The 22320-nt window shown below is 39.1% G+C and overlaps 1 protein-coding gene across 1 annotated transcript in view; it reads right to left on the bottom strand.

The window, feature by feature from the left end:
* The window catches only part of LOC117489053 (dipeptidyl aminopeptidase-like protein 6), an 84686-nt gene extending 79059 nt beyond the window's left edge, over positions 1–5627 (bottom strand). The window contains exons 1-2 of the mRNA XM_034138293.1: positions 5533–5627; positions 4989–5064 (exon numbers count right to left, since the gene is read on the bottom strand). Coding sequence (XP_033994184.1) covers positions 4989–5045 — 57 coding nt within the window. The 5' untranslated portion in view covers positions 5046–5064; positions 5533–5627. The remainder of the gene's footprint in view (positions 1–4988; positions 5065–5532) is intronic.
* Positions 5628–22320: the final 16693 nt, after the last annotated feature.

Here is a 22320-nt window from a genome sequence, read left to right as displayed (position 1 = left end):
AGAGAAAGCTGGATTTATTACCAGATACCAGAGGAATAATGAAACCATTAGTTTAGTTTTCAGCTTATCTAAGAATGTCAACCTAGCTGCATGGGGTCTGCAGCTGCTGAATTAAATTGATGAATCATAAACCGATCAATAAATAAGGCTGGTAAATACCCAACAGCTCTGCGTGGTTTGCAAAAATAAAATACTTCCGAATAGTATATTTCTCTTGCCTTTTTTTCTTCTTTAAGCAGCAATGTTTCCAACACTGCCACAAACAACCCTGTAACAACCTTAGAGGAATAAGGACTTAACACAAACGGCCATTCAAAGGAGCATTCACACGCTCAAAGAAACACCTCTTTGTCTTTTGCGTTCTTCTATGTGCATCATGAAGAAAGTATAATGTACAATCCAAACTCACTTCACAACTTTATACCGCCCGACCTTTATGGTCTTAGCACAGCTCTGATCTTGACCTTCAGTCACACCACAGAACCTATACCTGGCTAATAGACCCAACGGCCCCGAGCATCATCCACCAGCGCTCCTCCCTGTGGAGATCCCTGTGGATCCCAAAGATTCACATTGCTGTACTTAGTATGCTTCTCAGTCCGCTTCCTCTTTGAGCACAGGCAAGGACAGAAGTGCAAAGATATGAACGGAGAACACAATGCGCTTTGTCAGAAAAGTAATGAATCCAGCAATACGTGCATATTGGGTCGGTCTTTATCAGCGAAATGCAAGCGGCTTCCCCTTCAGACAGAGCCCTATCAGGTCATCTGTTACAGGGGACAGCTACGGATGAACCCTGCACCCCGGGAGCAATGCAAGAGCATGATTGTGTCCAGTATCAAGGGCCTACAGTACGTGTGGGTGTCCAGAAGCCGCAAAACCTGTAAAGCTTTCATAAACACGGTTCTCACCTACGGCTAACCTACCCTTAGAGAGCCAAACCTGTGGCGCAGCAGTTAGTGGTGACAAATGACTTCTGTTGAATGGTGTCGTCCCTCGCTGCTGGCCTTCCCTGGTCATTTCCCCGTCTACGAATTTCATTTCATTGAACAATGTGCTATTGTGTGCCGCTGCATTATCACTCTCAATGCGGTCATTGGATAATATAAACAGATGGTATCGAGATGTACCCATAGCATGTGTGTGTGTGTGTGTGTGTGTGTGTGTGTGTGTGTGTGTGTGTGTGTGTGTGTGTGTGTGTGTGTGTGTGTGTGTGTGTGTGTGTGTGTGTGTGTGTGTGTGTGTGTGTGTGCAAATCAGTCAGATGAAAGTCATTTTGTACCAGCTAATGGTGGCTGTGGGCAGCAATGCAAACATTTGAAGCAGGTGATTCAATGGGTGGTTCAATGCAGAAATACAAAGGGGGCTCGCGAGATGAATATTGAAAGCTTCTGAAAGGCATTTCATCCATGCATATTCCTGATGCATACAAATTGTTTCCGTGAAAGTTTTGTCTGTATGATTCTGCTCCATCTTAACATTCTGCGCCAGCAAATCCTTGACACACACTTTCAGACAGCTCTGATACAGCTGAACTCAAAACTGATCAAACAGATTAAAGTAATGAAAATACACTTAATAATAATAATAACATGCAACACGACCCCACAGATAAATAGCAGACAAACATTTGCACTGCGTGCGCTGGAACATTAGAGACAATAACTGTGACTTTTTTGCAGAGAGTGAAACAATACCGTTTGGAAACAGAGAGTCCTGTCAGCTGATTGTCTCTGAGTCTTTCTTAGTAAATGCAAATGATGGAAGTCTAGACACAGAAGAAGCTACTGACCTTAAAAAACATCAGGCAATGGGCAACACCAGAGGCAGCCATCACAACAGATGAGGAAAGACACTGTAAGGCAAAAATATGAAGTGTATTGTCTGCTTTTTGGTGTAGGAGGGACACATGGATGCTGATGATTCAATCTGGGCCATGTCTGAATATGATTAAAAGATGGTAAGAAGCTTTTCCATCTTATTTAAATTCATTTCAAATGGGACTTTGTGGCATTGCAGCAATATACAAAATACTAGGAATACAATATATACAGTTGCATTTAATAGCCTAGTTTCCTCAGAGCCCTTTGAGATGTTGTGATTTGTGAATCCTCTTGGGTGTCATTTCATTATCAAAGCAATCATAGACATTGCCCACAGAAGTAGCAACAACAACAGACAACAAACACTGGAATAGCTTAATGAAGTTCAGTCTTTGTTAAAGTTGCCAACTTGGGGACACTTTGTAACATTTCAAAGGGCTCCAAATTATGTTTTAGAAATATCTTGGACGGAGAATGTATGCATTATAGTGCACAATATATAACTTGTGAAGGGCCCTTACCTAAAATAATTGTCTCTGTTTTGCATAGGGCATTTCCCAACAAAAATAACATCTTCTTCCTTTTAACCCTTAGATGCATAAGTGGGTCTTTTTTGACCCGGTGAGGTGGTTTTCTTAGAGTATCTTTGTAATTACAATTATCATTTAATATTCCAGCTATTCCTCAAAAAACATGTTTTGGATATCATGCCATTCCAATTTTAAATTTACATTTTAAGAAATTGTAGTTTTTGTATTACTACCCCAAGCTTCCATAAGTGGGTCAAACATGACCCGCATGCATTTTCTATGGAATTACGTTTTTTTTTTCAAAATGTAAAAAAAATGTCTAAAATTATAAATAGTGAAATATTAAATATAAAATATTTCTAATGTGAACCAAAATATAATACTAAATATTATACAAGTGATTTTTCTTAACCAAAATGACAAAAATGGCATAAAAACACACATATTATTCTAATACGGGTCCTTTTTGACCCACTTATGGAAGAGTGTAGGGTCCAGTCACTCGTGCATCTAAGAAACACTAAAATCCTATCCTTGCTATCATCTCTTAAAGAAATACTTGAAACGTCATTACTCAGAAGGAATTATTATGAGTGATAGACACTTGCTTTATGAAAAGATGTGCTCTGACTAATAGCTTTAAACACTTCAACAGGAGTGACGATGAGGATCTAAGAATTTGACACTTGTCTGTGAAGAGCAGCTGCTTTTTTGTCTGGCAATATTGTTTATAGTTAATATCCTAAGAAATGTCAAAATGGCTGCAAATACGGAATAGATTTAACAGATAAAAACAAGGGGGAAAAAGCGGCAAGAAGAAAGGTGCAAAAGCATGAATAGGAATGTTTCCATGTAGATGCAGCTAAGTCTCTGTAAGTCATAGCCCTTTCATTCTCAAGGCAGGATCATAATAACCAAATTGGGCGTAATGAGTTTTTGGATGACATGTCTGCATTTTCTCCGAACTCGCTTTATCCTCTGAGAGTGGGCAGCTCGGATATTCACAGCTAGACTTAATGATTTATTTTACTATGCAAATTGACAGCAGATTACGGAAGAATTTAATAGACTGTGCTGTGAGTCCTTAAGGAGTCAAACTCTGGTCACAGAAACGCTACTTTTCAGGACTTTTGGTGTGCCATGGCATTCAAGTATGACTGCAGAGTAAGTGGTTTCAGTGAAATTTGGAATGTACAGCTATCCAGCTTCCGAATGTAAGAGGTGACATTTGTTTGAAAGAAACTGACTTGAGGGTTGGAAAGTCAAAAATAATAGGGGAAAGAAATCTGACAAGATGCCAGCAAGTTGGTAAAAGCTTGGTGAGGAAGCTTGATCTATAGTCAGAGAGTGAGGTTGTGCCTCCAGCAGAGGGCAAACTCACTCCAGCATTTGTTGAACAGAAAACATCCGTTGATCTCAAGAGTCAGTCCAATCCATTACAATCCAGCAGCACTGACAAATAAGTGAATCTTCAGGGAAAGCAGCCTCACATCCACATGTGACACAACTTAATAAAACACTATCTGACATAACATGCAGGACTGTGAGATCCAAATGTGAATAAGTTAGTTCAGTAAATCAACTGGTCAAAACACTGAGCATTTCACACCCTTTTGAGTTGTTCTTAAGGGGTTTCCAGTATGTAGAATATATAAGTACAGTGTAATCCTGAAACAAACAAAAGCCTTTTTTATATAGTGCACGTGGCACTAAATGTCTAATTCTGATTACTGAAACACCTAGAAATAATCTTCTACAGCCTGTGATCTGGAAACATGTTTGGTGATGACATGCCCCCTAGAGGCAGACAGATTTGCCACAATTTAAATATTTCACAGCTCCTCCTCAGAGACACATGCAGGGAAACTCATTCATGCATCAACCCAGTCCCTTATTGAAACCAAAGTCAATGTGTGTGAGTGTTGCTCGGAAAATGGCATTATAATGGGAGTGCTTTTGCTGGGGCAAAAAAAAGAAGAAGATGTTTTCCCCCTCTATGGGGTTTTATTTCTGGTGTGTTTTGTTTGATAGAATGTGGGAAAAAACACCCCATTCAGCTTACTTAGGTAGGTAATAACTAATCATGCAGATACACAATCAACAATCAAAACAAACAATCAAGTCAGAGCTGTGAGGGAATAGAGAAAAACAAGACTCTTATCAGTATAACTAATTGTCTTGGGTGCACAAAGAGAAGCTGTGATTAATTTAGGCCCTGAACTTTGCAAACAAGTGTCTTATCAAATGATTAGATGTATATAGTCTTAACTTTTAGAAGCAAAGGAAAAGCTACCAGACATTTTAAGTGTCTTGTTATCAGCAGTTGAGGTTTTTTTTGAAAATGATTATGACTTTTTGTCTGAAGAGAACTAATGCCTGATATGATACAGTTCCTGAATAAATTAGTGTCCAGTGTGGTCTGAAAAAGTTTTGAATCAAGGTAAAATACTAATATTCGGTGCATGACTCTGGTCGTTTTCTTCTACTGCTGAGGGTGAGTCCACAGGAAAGGACATACAACTTATTCTCCCAAACAAGTGTGGCCCTCAAAGTACTTCAACGATGGTGTATTTTAAACCTGGTGGTAAGAAAAGGCATACAGGATGTGAGCAAGAAGTAAAAACAGGAAGCTTACCTTCTCACCCTTAGTGGACCCCCTGCGGTAATTTCCTGGACCTGCTGATGAGTTCATGGTTCCATACAGCAAGAATCTGCAATACAAACAAATTCACCTGAAGCCACTGGAGAAGAATAAGCCAGAGAGAGCAGCCTGAGAGTGAGCGCTCGCGCGAGGAGACCAACGAGCTGGCTGACGCTAGCGCGAGAGAGAGCGAGACGATAAGCGGAGAGAGCTCTCTGAGCGTACTACCTCGATCGTCATAGCTATCTTCTTATAAGCTCGTCTATATGCTCCTATCGCTTATCTCATCCTCCTCTCTCCTCCTCTCTCTACTCTCTCTCTACTTCTCTCACTCACTCTCTCTCTCACACACACACACAAACGCGCAGACACACACGCGCACACACACGTACGGTAATTACTACGAGAATCCGCGTTTTTTTTTTTTTGTGGAACCTACAAGTTGAAAAAGCATAAAATGGCGATGATCCACCACTCGTAATTGCATGCGTATTAGCTCAAGCTGTTCCGACAACGAGCAAGATTAAACGCCACCCACCTGTAGTAATGCTATTTAAAAGTGTTGTCCAATGTAAATCAAAGCGCTATAGGAGCAGCAGCCTGTGTACACGGGCTGCTCAGTGCTCAGTGTGCGATTTCTGCCTGCGCACGGAGAGACAGATGCTGCAGAAAGTTTCCTCACGCTTCTTTTAGACCTTCGTGCAGAGGTGTTGCCTGAAACGAGCTGGATCACGGCCAGTTTGGCGCTCTGAATTAGAATATGCAATTACAAAGAAAAAGAGAGATGGAGAAGTGAAGCTGCCGCTTTATCAGCAAATTGCATGTGCGTCTCTGTTCCTGTGTGAGGAGCCGCTGCAATCCTCACAGTGGCCACCTTTAACTGAGCAGCTTCAATCCACTTAGCTGAATAGGATATTGGCCGGCTCATCTGCATTCTTCTTTTTGTTCACGCCCAGTATACAGTATGGCAGAACATATTGAGGATGGGTTGTAGCCTACAAGTTAAAAGCGTATTTCAGGGGGGTGGGTGGTAGCGCATATAGCTTCTGCGTAGAGAGATATTCGACATGTGACTTCTGGATTCACAACTCGTTTATGATTTGATTCTCTGATCTGATCCCTGCGCGTCCTTTGCCCGTCGCCGCTGTTTCAGGGATGACGCTTTTCGCATAGAACCGGCAATTACTAGCTTTTAGCGGTGGGTGGTGATCAAAGGCGAAACAATGTCACCCTCGGCCCCGCAGCGTTTAATACATTTCCATAGGGCTAATGAGGATGGGATGCAAAAGAGTTCATTACAGAGAGTAAAGTGTGAATTAAGTGAAACCACAGGGAGCTGAGTGGCTTTGCAAATACTAATGATCCTGGGCTTGGGAGTTTTCTCTAACTTCAGTTGCAACTAATTAAAGGAACCAGAGGACAGTTGATTTTTTTAACAAGAAAATATGATTGATATTTATTTAATGCCATTCATGTGAATCCCCTGAGGGATTCTACTTCTGCCTTCTGTTTTTCTTCTGCAGGTACATGAGTGATTACGGCCAGTAAACACAGCTTTGAAACTGTTCTCTCAGGAGAGGTGAGATACTCTGTGGTCTGTAACACCCAACTTTGCTTCTTCCTGTAATGTTTTGCCGCATTGCACTGGTGTTAGCCATCAATAATTGAACAGTAGAAATGTACTATTACATCCAAATAAATCCAGTTTAGGCATGACAATTCCCAACTGAGCTGCGTTGGCGAAATCGTAAGAAGGCAACAAAAAACATACATGGTAGGCCTACCCTTAAAGGCAAACAAGAAAGAAGCAACAAGAAAGCCGGGCTCTTTGATTGGTGTTTGTATTTGGAGACAGTAAACAACTGAAAACAAATTTAAATTAACATTTTGTGTGGAAATAATTCAAAATATATATGTTTGTTGTTCCCATTTATATATGAAAACCTACCACCTTCTTGTTTGTTATGTTGGTGCATCACCTTCAGGCCAAAGCAGTTTTTCTCCCAAGATTTGACTTAGAAATCCCTTTTTGGGGGATTTCAACATACCTTTGTGTATTCCAGAAAAGCAATCATGCTTGAGACAGGAGAAGGTTTAAAGTAGCGGTTGTGTGGCTGAGCAGCATGGAGGCATCCTCCACCACAAAGCCGTCATTTACAGATCAGCACCATGGACAGCAGCCAGGAAGCTCTGTGGCGGTGTTAATGGAAGAACAGGCAAGGGACTCTAAAGCCACAGGAGACCAATTACAGTTGTTATACGGTTGTGGAAATGCTCAAGCAAAGTAGTGGTTTTAGACCAGGAAGCAAGTTACACTGAACCCAAATAAATTGGAAATCGTACGGATGACATGAAGTGGGGGAGGATGAAAAAAGGCAAACTGCATAAAAATCATGCCTCATGATGCTGCTCTCTTTTTATCTTTTGCTGTCTGTGATTGTGACTGCACTTTGTAGTTTTATCAGAGCAAGACAAGCTTAGGTGTCAGTGAAGCATGGATGATGGCTTTCAATGGACTTTCATCATAGTTCTGCTTTAGTAATCCACAGTTGGGGAAAACCTTTTTATGTATCCAATTGTTAAAGACATTTTTTTCCTACTTTCTCTGGCAAAATGGAAAATGGTTATAGGCAGAATTGTGGTGACAACTATGCCCTCTGGATCCTGTTCCATCGTGATAGAGCGGTGATTATCTGTACTGAACTACAGCTTTGAAGCAAGAAATCAGCTGACTAATACAACGTTTCATATTCCCATGATCTTTTGATCAATAAAGCATTTCCTGTCCCATGATATGTGAGAACTTTATGAATACTGTGCTCCATTTCCAGCTCTTATTTCAGTTCCTGTGTTCTAAAAGCACTTTATTTAGCTGGAGCTAAATATATTTTTAAAAGCATGGCATTACAAGGTCAGCTGGTAAATGATTTACTTTTATTTTGAAATAGACATTTATTTTTGTCTATTTGCACAAAACAAATTCCAAATTCTGATTTCAACAATTTGGGATTTCAGTGTTGTGGGAAAGCATCTTAAATGTCTCCAGTTTTTTTTACACTCACAAGTCAGGGGGCCAAAATGTCAGACAAAGTGAGGTTGTTTCAAAATGAGCTGCTTGGATTCGAATATGACTTATTTCATCACCGCCTCTGAAACAGCAATCTAGAAGCAGAATAAATTATAGACTTCTTGCAGGAAAACCAATTTCTCTCCCAGTTGGCCTTCTGCTTTCCCCATTATAATATGAACAAAGTTGACCACATGTGCTGCGGAGCGACAAATACAGCTCTGCTCACTACTGATTTAATGGAGCTATGGGTTAGAAGTGTCTGTTTAAAGGACCACTATGGTATAGCAAAGCCCCACAGTGATAATGACCTGCATGACCAGGGAAACAAGTGCTATAAGCTTAAAAACCTCCTCCTCTTAATGATGTGTGGGCTGCTTCAGGGCTAACATGATGTTAGAGTGACATAAGACTGCATTAGACAGCAGCAACAATACCCCTGCCCTTTCATTTCCACTCCTCCACTTTTACTTATCACAGTTGCCTGCAGGAACATGGGTCACATGACACCCCCGAACTACATTAGTAGCGCTTGACTTGGTGATGAGCACTTAAGCAACGAGCCACTTTCAAAAAACATACTCGTAACAGAGAATAAAAGCAGCTATAACCCTTAGTTTAGAATGTCAAACTATTGAAATATGAGTTATATGCACAAACACAAAAAGAAAATTGGAAAGAAACAAGAACACACAAGAAATATTTATTGTCAACAAATTTCATGAGAAAGTAAAAAATCGACGACGCCTCCTTGTGGTTTGGTCTTTAACTATTGACAATAAGAAGGTTAAAGAATATCACAAGATTTATCCTTAAACAAATGTTTATTTTCTTTCTGAGAGTTAGATATAAATATTGATGCCACTTTTATATCAGCCAGTAGATGGCTAGCTCAGTTTAGCATAAATACAGGAAACAAACTACCAGTCTGCTCTGTCGAGTATACAATTATAAAATAAATCATTCTACCAGCAACTTTACTGTAACAAGTTGTTTTCAATTGGTTGATTTGAACATCAACGTGTTAAAACGTCAAGTTGTGCTTGCAGGTGGTTATACCAGACCATTTCATGAGGAGGAGCAGTGCCTAGTAGTATTGTCTTAATTGTGAGGTTACCAAGCAACAAGCAGAGACTCAATAAAGAAAGCAAATACGCATATTGCCCCAAATGTTGCACTACTCAGCTTTCTGGAGCAGGTCTCAGACTGCCAGCCTCTTTATCTCAGGTTTTGGTCAACATTGACTTCCTGTCGGATTGCCTTTCAGACACGCATCTCGACTCAGCTCCGGTTTACAACTCCACCGACACACATATAGTAATTACAACTGACCCCAACAGGGCAACATCAGGATTTCCATTGAGGTAGTGCACAGAGGTGGAGCAAAATGCATTCTGTATATCATTTCTGTATAATATATATTTGAAATCTTTCTCTGGCGACAGGCGAATATTGAAACGTCTACTCCTTCTTTCTATTTGCTGCTGAGTATAGGAAGATTGGCTGTTGGAAGATACAAAGAGTGGCAGTCTGTATTTCATATTATTGTATGTATTAGAAGAAGTCTAAAGTGAAAAACTCACAAAACAACTCACACGAGACGAATGTGTTCTATAAGGCCATAAGGGGATAATATTGATGCTCAATTGTATGCGGTAGGGCCATTTGTTATGACGCACAGTCACATTTGTTTATGTGATTTCATCAGAGGTTTCATGGCTGCTCTGCATGTCAAACATTCATCACATGGTGTGTAATAGGACTATCTTACATCAGTGTGAGAAATTCCCAACCCAGAGTCAGTTTTGTCGCAGTTTTAGAGGGATAAATCGTGCCATTAGAGGCTGTGGTGTTTCACAACGCCACAAGGAATATGTTGTCCCAGATTAATCTTCAAAATGAACCAACAATTCAATAATCTCTACGGTCTGTGTGCAAACCGTCATATTTTATTATAGGATTTGTCAACAGGAGGATGAGAGGAGACAAATAGAACACAAAAAAAGCCTGCGAGAGATTTGATTTGAACATTGTGTTTTGTACAGAAGAGCTAAGCTAACACTATTACGTGCACGCAATCTGAGTAAGTGGCTGTCATGTAAGGTACATGCAGCACGGATACATTCTCTGTTTCCTCATCTGAGCTGCATTTCCAGTTTTGTGATAGAGCAACAATATTTGGAAAATAAATGCTCTCAATTTACAGAGGTCAAGAGGTCAAAATGTTGTATCTAATCTGATCGACACAGAAAGGAAAAGACCTCCCTCACACGCTCGCACCATAACATTGTTCCAGAGACCCACCTTCATGCATCATACTGGCAGCACATTAAGAATGATATGCTTTTTTTGGAGCCGGATTAGAGAAAGAAAAGTGAGCCAAATTATTCACTTTGACATAAATACTTTGCACACACAAAGGTCTACATATTCCTGTTCAAAAACAATTGCTCATCATCAAAGCCTTTTGTCTCTGCGTGCGGTGTTTTGACAAAGAGAGGGGGTCCATTCATCACTATGAATGGAGGGAGACACTGTACTATACTTCAGCTTTTTCAGCCACAGTCAGCGCTGCCGGATCTTTGGCTTTGAGGCGGTGGTGGTTTTTGGTTTATGATTTATGATACTTTGGGATGAAAAGCAAATCTGTCCTGCATGTGTAAATAAAAAAATAAAAAGTTGGTGCTCTCTGAAACTCTTCACTGAGTTAGTTTAACACCACATTGTACTCCTTTATTAGCCATTGTAACTCTTTCACTTTGTGTACGTGTTGACGTTTTCTGTGTTTCAAGATCAATCTGCAGGGTTGTTAAATATTTAAGAGGAGAAAACTAGAGCCAAATATTTCAGAAAAACAAAGTTCTGCTTGTTTCTGAGACGTTCCTCTAATCTCCGCTTTGTCTCTTGTGATTATTGGTTACCGTTCACATCTTCAGGCACTTATGGTGTTTGCATTCATGACACACACACAGCTAGGTGCAGAACAAGTCTGTCAAAATGAAAACCCAACTCATCTCAGAACACAGATCTATTTTCAACTTGTCTTCATCAGAGTGGTGTCGGCGCTGTTTCTACTTTCCCTTAAATCCTTGAAAACAAGTATATATACTGTATAGATATCATTTAGACATCACCATTCTGCAACTCACAAGTATACTTACTTTTAAATATATATACATATGTATACTATTTACAACATATTTACTCTGATATAAGCTTATTATATTTGACAGAATATCCCACCCATCATATCAGCCCATCTAATTCCGTTGTCCATCAATTTTCAAAACCCAGTATATTCAAATCTTTCTTTTTTCTTTTAAATGTATTTATGGATAACTCTAAATATTTCAACGTCAATTTGTGAATCCATTTATTCGCAAAAAATGAATGACCTTTGAGACAAAATGTAATAAAATAGACTAAACATATGTAAATCCAATTTTCATTTAACCCTCTCAAGCTTAGAGTGCTCATTTTAAAAATCCGTAATGGCTCCCTCCTAATCTCCCAGTGTTTTACAGATAAATGTTCTAATAGAAGAAGGAAAGTGGTAGACTTATGCAACCAGTGACAAGGGGTAACAAGCAGACTTTTAAGGGTCATGAGCAAAAGTCGTTAGGCACCACATTTCTAATGGATATTCATTCAAACATACAATCATAGCTTTCTGAATTAAGATGCTTTATCTGAATCAGTTGTCTGGGGTTTTGCAACAGCCTGTTTACTCCTGTCAGTCTTCATTTGCTATTTTTGGCCTGATAACCACTGTTTTTGGCTGAGCATCAGAGAAGGCATCCACTGTGTTATGTCTGAGCTTTATTTAACATTTAAAAGAGCAAGTCATCTGCCAAACTACAGGGTTTCTTTCCCTGGCTGCTTACAGACATCGCCCAGAACCTTAGCAGGAGAATCTGAGAAGCCCTATCTCTTTCTGTCTGTGTGACACAGTCGCCCGCACAGGTATCAAAGTGTCTGTATCAACACCTTGTTTATTACATCTAACGTTAAGCTTAATGTCCTTCAACACATCAGGTAAATAAGTCAATATAAAGACAACAGAAAACAATCCACATTTTTCACATGTGACCTCAGATAACTTAGTTTGCCACACCTAGAAAGACCTTTTTCTGGTTTGTGACTCATCGAATGCCTCGTAAATCTTTGAAATGATCTCTTGGTTGCCAACAAAGAGAATTCTGGCAATTCCCTAATGGACTTGGACGCCATAACTTATTCAACAACCTCAAATTCAACCCAGCACCTGAACTTGGGATATAGTTTTCACCCAATTCATGTTTGTTCACAGTATCTTTCCCCAAACTGTCAGAGATCCTTATCTAAAATACATTATAACATAAAAAGGTCTGCGCTGTGGTCCTCTTTCCCTGTATCTTTGGAAAGGTTGTAGAAAAAACCAAAGTGACAGCTGTATATTATCCTAATAAGGCTCTTTGATCCAGGTGTGCCTATTCATTTCTATTTATGAGCTGGGCAGCAGACCTCAACACATTCTCCCTGACCAATTTTGAAAAGTAGTTTGGGGAAACACATACAACAAACACAATACTGTGAATTCATTAAACCCACTGAATTATCTTGCCATGAAATAATTTAGTGTTTGTTTTTTCAACTAGTTCACGGTAACAGGAAGGATGTGATGAAGAATGTATTTTTCAACACTTGAGTAACCTACATTTTACCTGCAAACGGCATTTATTATGAGTACATTCTTAATTATTGACAGATGGACTCCTCACTCTTTTGCCCAGCTAAGAGATTTAGAAAAGACGCATTGATTGGTTCAAGATACTGGCCCATTTTCAAAGATGGCCTTGTTCCCTGTGAATATTATCTGGAAGCTTGAACCTCACTGTGAAGGAAAGAAAAAGTAAACAGGAGGAGGATATTGGTGAAAATATTTTCTAACTTTTATGAATAAACCGAGCCTTCAACTGTTAACCTTTCAGTGAAAGGTAGGATTGATTAGCATCCTGCATAGTCCAACGCATCTAGAACTCTGTAAACAGAAAGTCGTCCTTCGTAGAAAACAGTATCAAAACTGTGTGAAATGCCATTACAATTTCTGCCACAACTTATTAGCCTAACTCACAAAAAGAAGCATTTCAACAAGATGTGTGCAACCAAAATCAAACTAAGGTTGTGACTGACATCGCCACCCCAAGAGTTGTTAGTATGGATAAAACACTGGATTGAATACAAACCTGGATGAACTCTGATTGCTTGCCATGACATGCTGTTCCATATCCCTGATATCAATATGTCACAAATCATATAGGTCTTGCTTTAGAGTCATATCATTACAAATGTTATTCATCTGACTTCAAGAGTTTTATTTCATACGTTATATTTGTTAATGTGGACCTATGTCTGAAATAAAGTCAAATGAAAAACAGATTGGATGTAAGAGACCATCCTTTAAAATGTGTCTATGAGTGTCATGAAACTATAACACACAGCATTTAATTGGCTCTACCGAGGTCTGTTAGCCCTGTGGTAGACTGGCAACCTGCCCAGGATGAACCCCCATCCCTCCCTCTATGTGTGCTGGGATAGCTTCCATACGCAGATGGGTGGATGGGTACTGAGTTCTTCCTGTTTAATTGCTTGGTCTTCCCACAAAATGAATTTTACTTACTACAAAATGAAAAAAACTCAAAAGAATGGACTTATAGAAATGTTTATGATGCACGTTTCAAGGAGTCATATTAGATACATTTTATTTGTGGAGTACTTTAATAATAATACATAATACAAGTCATGTTAACCTGTCCAGCAATGATTGGTGATTCCGTTTTTTTCCTGTCCTCACTAATTTAGCTATTTGTTAATAAACTGTTCTACTTTTCTGACAGTGTCCAGTCTAAAGCAGAAAGGAGGAATATAAATGCTGAAAAATAACTTCCAAAACACCACCCACACTTCATCATAGCGTATTGCATTGTAAACAAACAACATGACAGCTTGATAACACAAAGTATGAGTAGCTGTATTTCCTGTCTCGTATTCAGTATCACACTCGCAACAAACTGTCATAAATATCTCCTCTCAGTGCAAGCTTATTACCGGGATTCATATTTCAGTCGAGAAATATGAATATATATAATATATATATATATATATATATAGAACAGAAGTAAATTGCAGGAAGGTTTGACATTCTGGCGCAGTGACATTGGATTGTGATCTGTGCTGTATTATTAGAGATTTTTCCAATTGCTGTTACAAGCATCCGTGCAGTGAATATACAGGACTCTCGTTAAGAAAAAACGACATTTTCAACACAAATGTATGTCCCATTTTTCTTAACAATGTCTTGGTGGCTGTCATAACATACTGAATTGAGTATATATAATAATAATCAAGTATAAATAAATGTGTCCCTTGACCTTGTGTGGCAAATTGAACACAATTCAAAAGTAAAAAAAGAACGAGAGAATAAAATAACAAATAGAAGTAGTGGCCTTCGAGTTGTGATTATTGTATCACAAAAACATTCAGCAACTCACAGCAAAGCTTCAGCAGGAGAAAGAGAAACATGCGAACACAGTTTATGAAAAGCTGAACTCCACATAACAAATGTACAACTCATAAATCCATTTAAAATGTACTGAGGTTCATCATTTATGATGTTTTACCTGTGAAAATGCAGTCTGTACAATCGAACCCTCACCCATGGTAACCCCCTCTACTCCCCCCTATTTGGAGAGCCCTGTATGTCAACACAGGTTTCAGATCTCCAGAGCAAAGCCCATCTTAATCTTCTGTCACAGTCCGGCAGTGGCTCAGTCAGTAGGGGCTTGGACTGTGAGCCGTAGGGTCGCTGGTTCAAGTCCCCGACCAGACCTAAATATGGAGTGTGGACTTCTACTTGGAGAGGTCCCAGTTCACCTCCTGCCCTGCCGTGGTGCCCTTGAGCAAGGCACCGGACACCCCCCTTCCCCCCCCCACTCCCATTGCTCCCCGGGCGCTGTACAATAGCTGCCCACTGCTCCTAGTACTAGACTCCTTGTACTAGGATGGGTTAAAAGCAGAGGCCAAATTTCACTGTGTGTGCTGTGTGCTCTGCATGTGTGACCATTAAAGAGGGTTTCATCCCTCCCTATTCAAAATTCTATTCAAACATTCACTTCACTCCCAAGATATGGCTTGAGGATAGAGCATCAGTTCTGGTACCCTTTCTCCCCTTGTATGGGATCTTAAGCCCCATGAATTCATCTCCTCTATAGGTGCAGCAGGCTTGAGAAATTCCACAAGGCATTATCATAGTCAGACAGCTGATTTATACAGCACAGTGCCTGCTTTATGGTGCCATACGACCGAATGAAATGTCTTGACGTACAGGAGATAAAGCACAACATAATTTCACATGGAAGGTTTCTCTTGCAGTTTCATGAGTGAGCAAATCACTGCAGGAAAGGTGACAGCGTTCAAGGCTCGCCTGGGATTGCGACAACATTGTTAGCTTCCTTCTTTAAAAAACTGCTACGGAAAATGGAGAAATAGCTTCTAACAACATATAATGAGGTGAAGTAATCTCTGACCGAATCAGACAAGCTTGGGACAACATATATTTTTCCATACCCCCCGGGTATTCAGTGCAAAAGAAGCATCTCACCTTGGCTGATTGTGACTCTACCAGGATTACTGTGCCATCCACACAGTGCTCTGGGTGTCTCTGAGGAGTTAGAGTGCAGCAGAGAATCAGGATATGAGAGAAACCCTTACAGTGGATACTAGTATGAAGTGTAAAAACAGAGCACAGAGGGATTTAACCTGGACTTTAATAAGGCCTCTTGGGTGTGCCTGTAAGGAAGCCAACTGTCTTGAAGCTCTTTGGTGCTTTACCAAAAAATAAAGTGGATAGGGGCCAAAGCTCTCCTCGGTGGGCTATAACAGGGGAGAAAGGGACCGTTTGAGTAAAGAAGAAAAAAGATGTGTTGGAAAGAAATAGTGAAGGGACCATAACAAAAATCACAATTTATAAAATGGTCAGATGTTTTCATCCTGTCACATCAATCAATGATTGGGTTTTAGTAAGTGGAACAGAGCCTATTTTAGTTTGTTCTATTTTTGTACATAAACACTGACTAAGAAAAGGGCCAATGTGTTGCTCATCTAAACTATGATGACATACATAACTCACAGATTGAAACTAAAGCAAAGTGTATCGACCTGTTTGCTCATGTCCTACTTTGTCTTTGTCATGTGACTGGGTGTTTTAGTGATTCACAAGTTTAGTGCCACACTCTATTCAGGCCTCCATGTAAGTAGTTGATGGGTGATTCACATTGAACTCACTGGTTTTGCATCTGGTCTGGGTCACATCATTACAAAAACATTAGTGGCCGGCTGCTGAGAGCTGTCAGTACGGCCATGTGACCTAGCGCCGCTGGTTGGATTCTTTCATGATGCAAATGCTCAGTGCAAATGAAGGTCATTGACAGAGAGACGTATACAGAACAGAACAACATTTCCTGCTCAATATGCAATAATATCTGTTTGTTTTGTGATTGTTTGATCACAGACCAAAGATATTTTCTTCTTCTTGTCCTTGTGAGAGGGGTCTCTCTGTACTGGCCCCTGAGAGCTTTACATAAGACTTGACTGATGAAAGCTGGTATGAAAAGTTTTTGAAACTTTAAGATCAAGCAGTTCCTCTTCATCGCTCCGCTTATGCCCTTGTGGTTCTCAAGAATGTCCTGTAAACTGCTGCTACACTCCTTTTCCTCTTCCCCTAAAGAAAGTAAGGACACTGTGTTGTCTGTGCAAAGCTGTTAATTTGGTTTTGTCTGACGTCTTGGATGTGAACATCTTGGTTTCAGATATCACAGCATGACTGATTTTATGACACCCAACCCCCTTCATCCCCATGTCTCTTTCTCTATCCTACTCACTCTCTTAACTCTTTGGATATATTCCACTACAATTATAAATAGATTCTAATTAGCTCCTCAAGCCATGGGCAATATAATTGTTCATCAAGTAGGGACTGCACTCAGAAGCCTTTATACATGAAAGCTTGTGCAAAAGTCTGTAGAATAGCAAATCCCCTCAGCCTCAAATTATTATTTTTCTTGCGGAGCAGTGATTAATTTTACTAAAATGTATTAGTTCAAAAATAATTCTGTGGTACTATCAGCTTCTCCCAAAATTCAAAAGGACTCAGAGAGATTAAACCAACCTTATGAATGAAAGTCACACAACAGGCACAACATGTGAAGAGACTGATAGAAAGCAATGAAGTATAATGTTTGTATCTTTCACAAAAAACAGGCTCGCTTTTTTAGGATTTAAACATTAAAACAGAGTCTTGAACCTCAGTTTATCAATTATTTGATTGATCTAGACTCTCTTACAACCAATATCTGTAGAGTTTAATGATATCTGTTCATAACATCTAAGCACTTAGTAAATTTATAATTACACCGTGAGACCTAAAATCTTTAATTGCAACTTCTTTCTACTTCGTTCAAAGCTTGCAGGAACAAAGACTTGTTTTCCGAGATGTGGAAGGAAGAAGAGACAAGACTCATGCCTTCTTTTTCTTTCTAATACCCACTTTTTCAGTTTTGTCTGGATCTACCTTAATAAAGCAAAGTCTGTCTAGAAGTTTTTCTTCTTCAAAGTTCATATTTTGTTCTTTAATTAGACAGTGTTGAAAAGGTAAAAGTCAGTCCAAACTCAGTTTAAACTCTAAATTGTCAGAGGAAATTATGATGCAAATGTTACCCTGAAATATTTAAACATCTTATCTCTTTGATATTAAAGATTAAAACAGATTCCCTTGCCTGAAGCCTTTTGACGTTTGTATACTCTCTGTGGTTTACAGGACTCACACTGAGCATCATTCTTACAACATACACAACTAAGGTTTTGAAATGGAACTATGGAAATTAATTATCTGGCTGTGCAAAGTATTCTTGCCAGCTGAATTGTACAATACCTGTTATCTGCAGACAAAGAGCCCAGCCTGCATCTGGTTTCATGTTTCCTCTCTCCCCTGTTATATTAATATGATCCATCTGCTCACCTGGCAGCTGTCTCGCCTGTTGTTCTACAACTGTGGGTGCAGCTGCCTTTTGCCTGAGCAACATCAGTGGTTTGACACTAAAAGCCTCCAATAAGAAATATACAGGGGAAGGCGGGTAAGGTGGATGTCAACCTGCAACTCTATTCTATTAGCACCTTTCTTCTAGTTGCAGGAGTAAAATAATAATTGGCTGTTTCTTCAGAAAAGGTTGAGTCTTTCCATGTGGTTTACATTTCCTCTCAGTAACAGCATCGTACATCTTTTATATGTGTAGATTGTCTTTCATTATGAATGCGCCACGTACAAATGTCAAAGTCTGCATATGACCAGTTAATTGCATGTATGGCATTAATTCAAATAACCATAAGGAAAACGACCAGGATCATAAACAGAAGGCAATTATTTTGTAGAAATAACGGAGCAGATCAACTGCATTCCCAGTCTTAACACCCGCGTGATGGCTCGCATGGCTAGCAAAGTGTAGGTCATTAGCCTTCAAAAAGCCTTTTTTATATCCCAGTAACAGTGTCTCAGAATTTTCTTGAAAATTAGCCCATAATGCTGACAGCCAAAGGGCATCAATTATGCTTAACAACCAGAAAAACAGCTCCTTGAGCGTATAACCACTCAGCGTGTAATTATGTTTTATTTAGCTGAAATTACTTATTGTATTAAAACACATTTAACTGTCTGCTTACAATGATGTAAACCTACCATATAGGTTTTCATCATAGAGATTAAGATGTGCACAAAAACTGGAGAGTCATGTGCAAAAATGTGTGTGAATGGGGTTAAATAAAAAATAGATGGATGAATATAATTCAACAAATACAAAACAGTGTGGACAATAATTTATTTAGATTTGTTGTGACTGTAGTAGCATATTGTTTCAGTTTGGCTACATTTCAAATGCAATTACAACTTGTCAAGTTTATTGTTGCTTTACCCGCTGCACAACCTTACTCATATCATCTCTAATTGTGTGGTCTCACACAATAAAGAATATTAATCATTGACTGTACTGTTTATCACTTGAACTGCAAGAAGATTACTAGCAAAATAAATTGCATTTTTCATTTCAGTCAATTACATTTTACCATTTCATCTGAGTACTATATTCCCAGTGTTGTACAAAATAGAGCCATGCTGCCCTCTGTCTGTGAAAAAGCAGAGTTGAGCTTCTCAACCCAAAACAAATGAAGACTTTGAATAATGTTTTAGAAGATACCTCCGAGTCAGTCTTCATATCAAATCAATGCGTTCATGATTTCAATGAGATGCTTTGTAGTTTTAAATTGGGATGCAGAGGTAAAAGAGATAATTTATTATATCAATGTATGTAAGCAAACACTTTCTAAATCTACAGCAGCAAATACTAAAGGGAAACAAACATGTCATCTTTTGATTTGTTCATGTCTTATTCTTAAAATTATTAATAATGTAAATAGGTCAAAGGTCAGTTGGTTTAATGGGCCTTTTCATTAAGACTTTTTGACGTGTAATAATATAGCTGGATTCCATTTATCTGTCACACTGTCATTATGTCTTATTGGGACATAGATTACAGCCATTGCTAACGTTATTAGTAACACCTGTCCTACTATGACAACTCAAAATAAATATATATCAAAAATATGAGGATGTTTAACATATATATATACAAATTTGTTAAATTAAATCAAATTTAAATAAATAAATGTAATCGTTTATCGTTTAAACAGTTTTTAAGCTGCTTCATGCGTTTCAAAGTAATTAGGTCAATGGTGGATGCTCAGTTAACATACACCAGTGGTCAACATTTAGAAAGTGACACCTCTTGACCAACTCACGCTTCTCCGACACCAGCCTACACTGCTGACCATTGATGAAACAAGGCATCCATCCATCTTCTACTGCTTATCCACAGTCGGGTCGAAGCAGAAGCCCTTAATGCAACACATTAGTACACTTATTTAGTGGGAATGCTGATACAGCATTCCAACTATATGTTCTTCTACGGACAAAATTATTATTATTCTGCCGGAACTTTGCACCTCTTCTCCTCCTGCATTCAACATCGCAGAAACTCCGTTCAAACATCAAAACGTTCAGCTCGGTCGGGAATCGATGGCTATCATTTGGATTATTCATAACTTTCATAATTCCAGAGATACATCCCATAATTCATCACATTTTTAACCATTGAAGTCAATGGAGAAAATCTTCAGACTTGAACAATCTTCATGCGACTTCAACTGCTAACTGTTCATTTATACTTTCACTCAGAAACCTCATTCCAACTTTAAAATGTTACACATCTTTCTGACATTATTCGTGTAACACAACTTTTAAATCTGATTCTTACTTTTAGAGATATTAAACATTGTTCAGACCTTGGTAAAGAGGCTTTCTTCAGATTTTAACATTAACTAGAGTGCGTGAGGTCACAGCTAGAGGGTAGGAAATCTTGAAATTTGCCTTCATATTTTTTTTTTAAACTGCCATAATTCCCAAACCCTACATTCCTGAGCCATAATTTTTCATGACAAATGTAGGAAAACATCTCCTAGCTTGAAAAATGACAAATAATTAAGCAAAAAATAATTAAACAAAATGCCTCTTGAGGGCATGAAGTGACAAAAACGTTCAACATGTCTCCATTAAAACCCATTGTAATTTCAGGCTGATATTTCCTCACAGCAGCAGCCGCACACCTTTAGTTAAACTGCCAAAAAGGCCACATTATTAACCCGAAAGTACACAAAAATTACACTTCAGATACTCAACTTCCTTGACATGCTTCACGTTTTGAAATTTCACAGATATCTGTTATGGTTCTTCCACAAAACGTTCACATGTAAGAGCTTTATCTCTCATTCAGAACAATGCAAACCTTTGATCTCTACAGAGCCCGTTAGCTCAACTATAAACACCTGTGTAATCACCTCTCTCTCTCTCTCTCTCTCTCTCTCTCTCTCTCTCTCTCTCTCTCTCTCTCTCTCTCTCTCTCTCTCTCTCTCTCTCTCTCTCTCTCTCTCTCTCTCTCTCTCTCTCTGACACACACAGACACACACACACACTCTCTCTCTCTCTCTCACACACACACAATGTTCCAAACGGCCCAAAACTTCACAGGTTTGGTAACGATGCAGCCATCAACGCATCTAAGCGTATTATGGGGTGTCATCAAATGCTGTTGCCATGGCGACAGACCACTCGCCATGAAGCACAATGTCGCTGTAAGTCCAATGGAAACGGTCCGATCGTCCCCCAAACTTCGCTTGTATATCACCGGTCCAGCCCTCAACAGCTCTACGTCAATTATGGGGTTTCTTCAAATGCCGTTGCCATGGCAACACAATGCTCGCCATGAAACATGGTTTTCTCATAACTTCAGTGAAAATGTTCCAAACGGCCCAAAACTTCACAGGTTTGGTAACGATGCAGCCATCAACGCATCTAAGCGTATTATGGGGTGTCATCAAATGCCGTTGCCATGGCGACAGATCATTCACCATCAAGTTAGTTCAAAAGTTTGCAGTTCAAAGTTGCTGCTTTTCCAAGCCTTTTTACTTTCTTTTCTTCACTCATCACACATTCAAGCCCCCAGTGTTCATGTATCATTTCAATCTAAATTCTTCACTTTCTTCTTACACATTTCATTTCAGCATAGCAGTTTAGCGTCAGCTTTTCAGCATAAAGCATTCCCACTAGTAATTTCTTCAGGAATTGCATTCTCTAGTTTACTCATGTTACTGCAAGGGGTGACTTTGATACACCTGTGAAGTCTGACTAATTAGACAATGCTGATGACCAATTATTTGATAAGTGATGATCCAACACAAACTCCAGTCACTTTTTGTGCAGAAATCATGATTTGTTAAAGCAAAGTAGCTGAAATTAAAATATACCATTTCCAACCCATCATCCAAAGGTCAATCATGCTTAGTGTAAAATACATAAACATCTCCCACTATATAGTTTGTTTAAGTCTTTATACATACAGTCTGTTGTTCAAGTTGTTTATTGGTGCTTTATGGTGGGTTGCCAGAACAACTGCAGTGCTGCATGGATGTTAAGGCCATAACATGAAATTGACAAGTATATCAATTCAATATATGTTTCTGTATGCTATTGATTTATTTAGATGTTCTCTTTTATATGGCCCTCGTCTGTAAACTGCTGTTTGTTTTGCTTGAATTGTCTACTATGTATTAAATATTAAT

The sequence above is a fragment of the Trematomus bernacchii genome, unplaced genomic scaffold (assembly GCF_902827165.1).
Source record: "Trematomus bernacchii unplaced genomic scaffold, fTreBer1.1, whole genome shotgun sequence".
Taxonomy (NCBI): Eukaryota; Metazoa; Chordata; class Actinopteri; order Perciformes; family Nototheniidae; genus Trematomus; species Trematomus bernacchii.
This window is presented reverse-complemented; position numbering and strand designations above follow the sequence as displayed.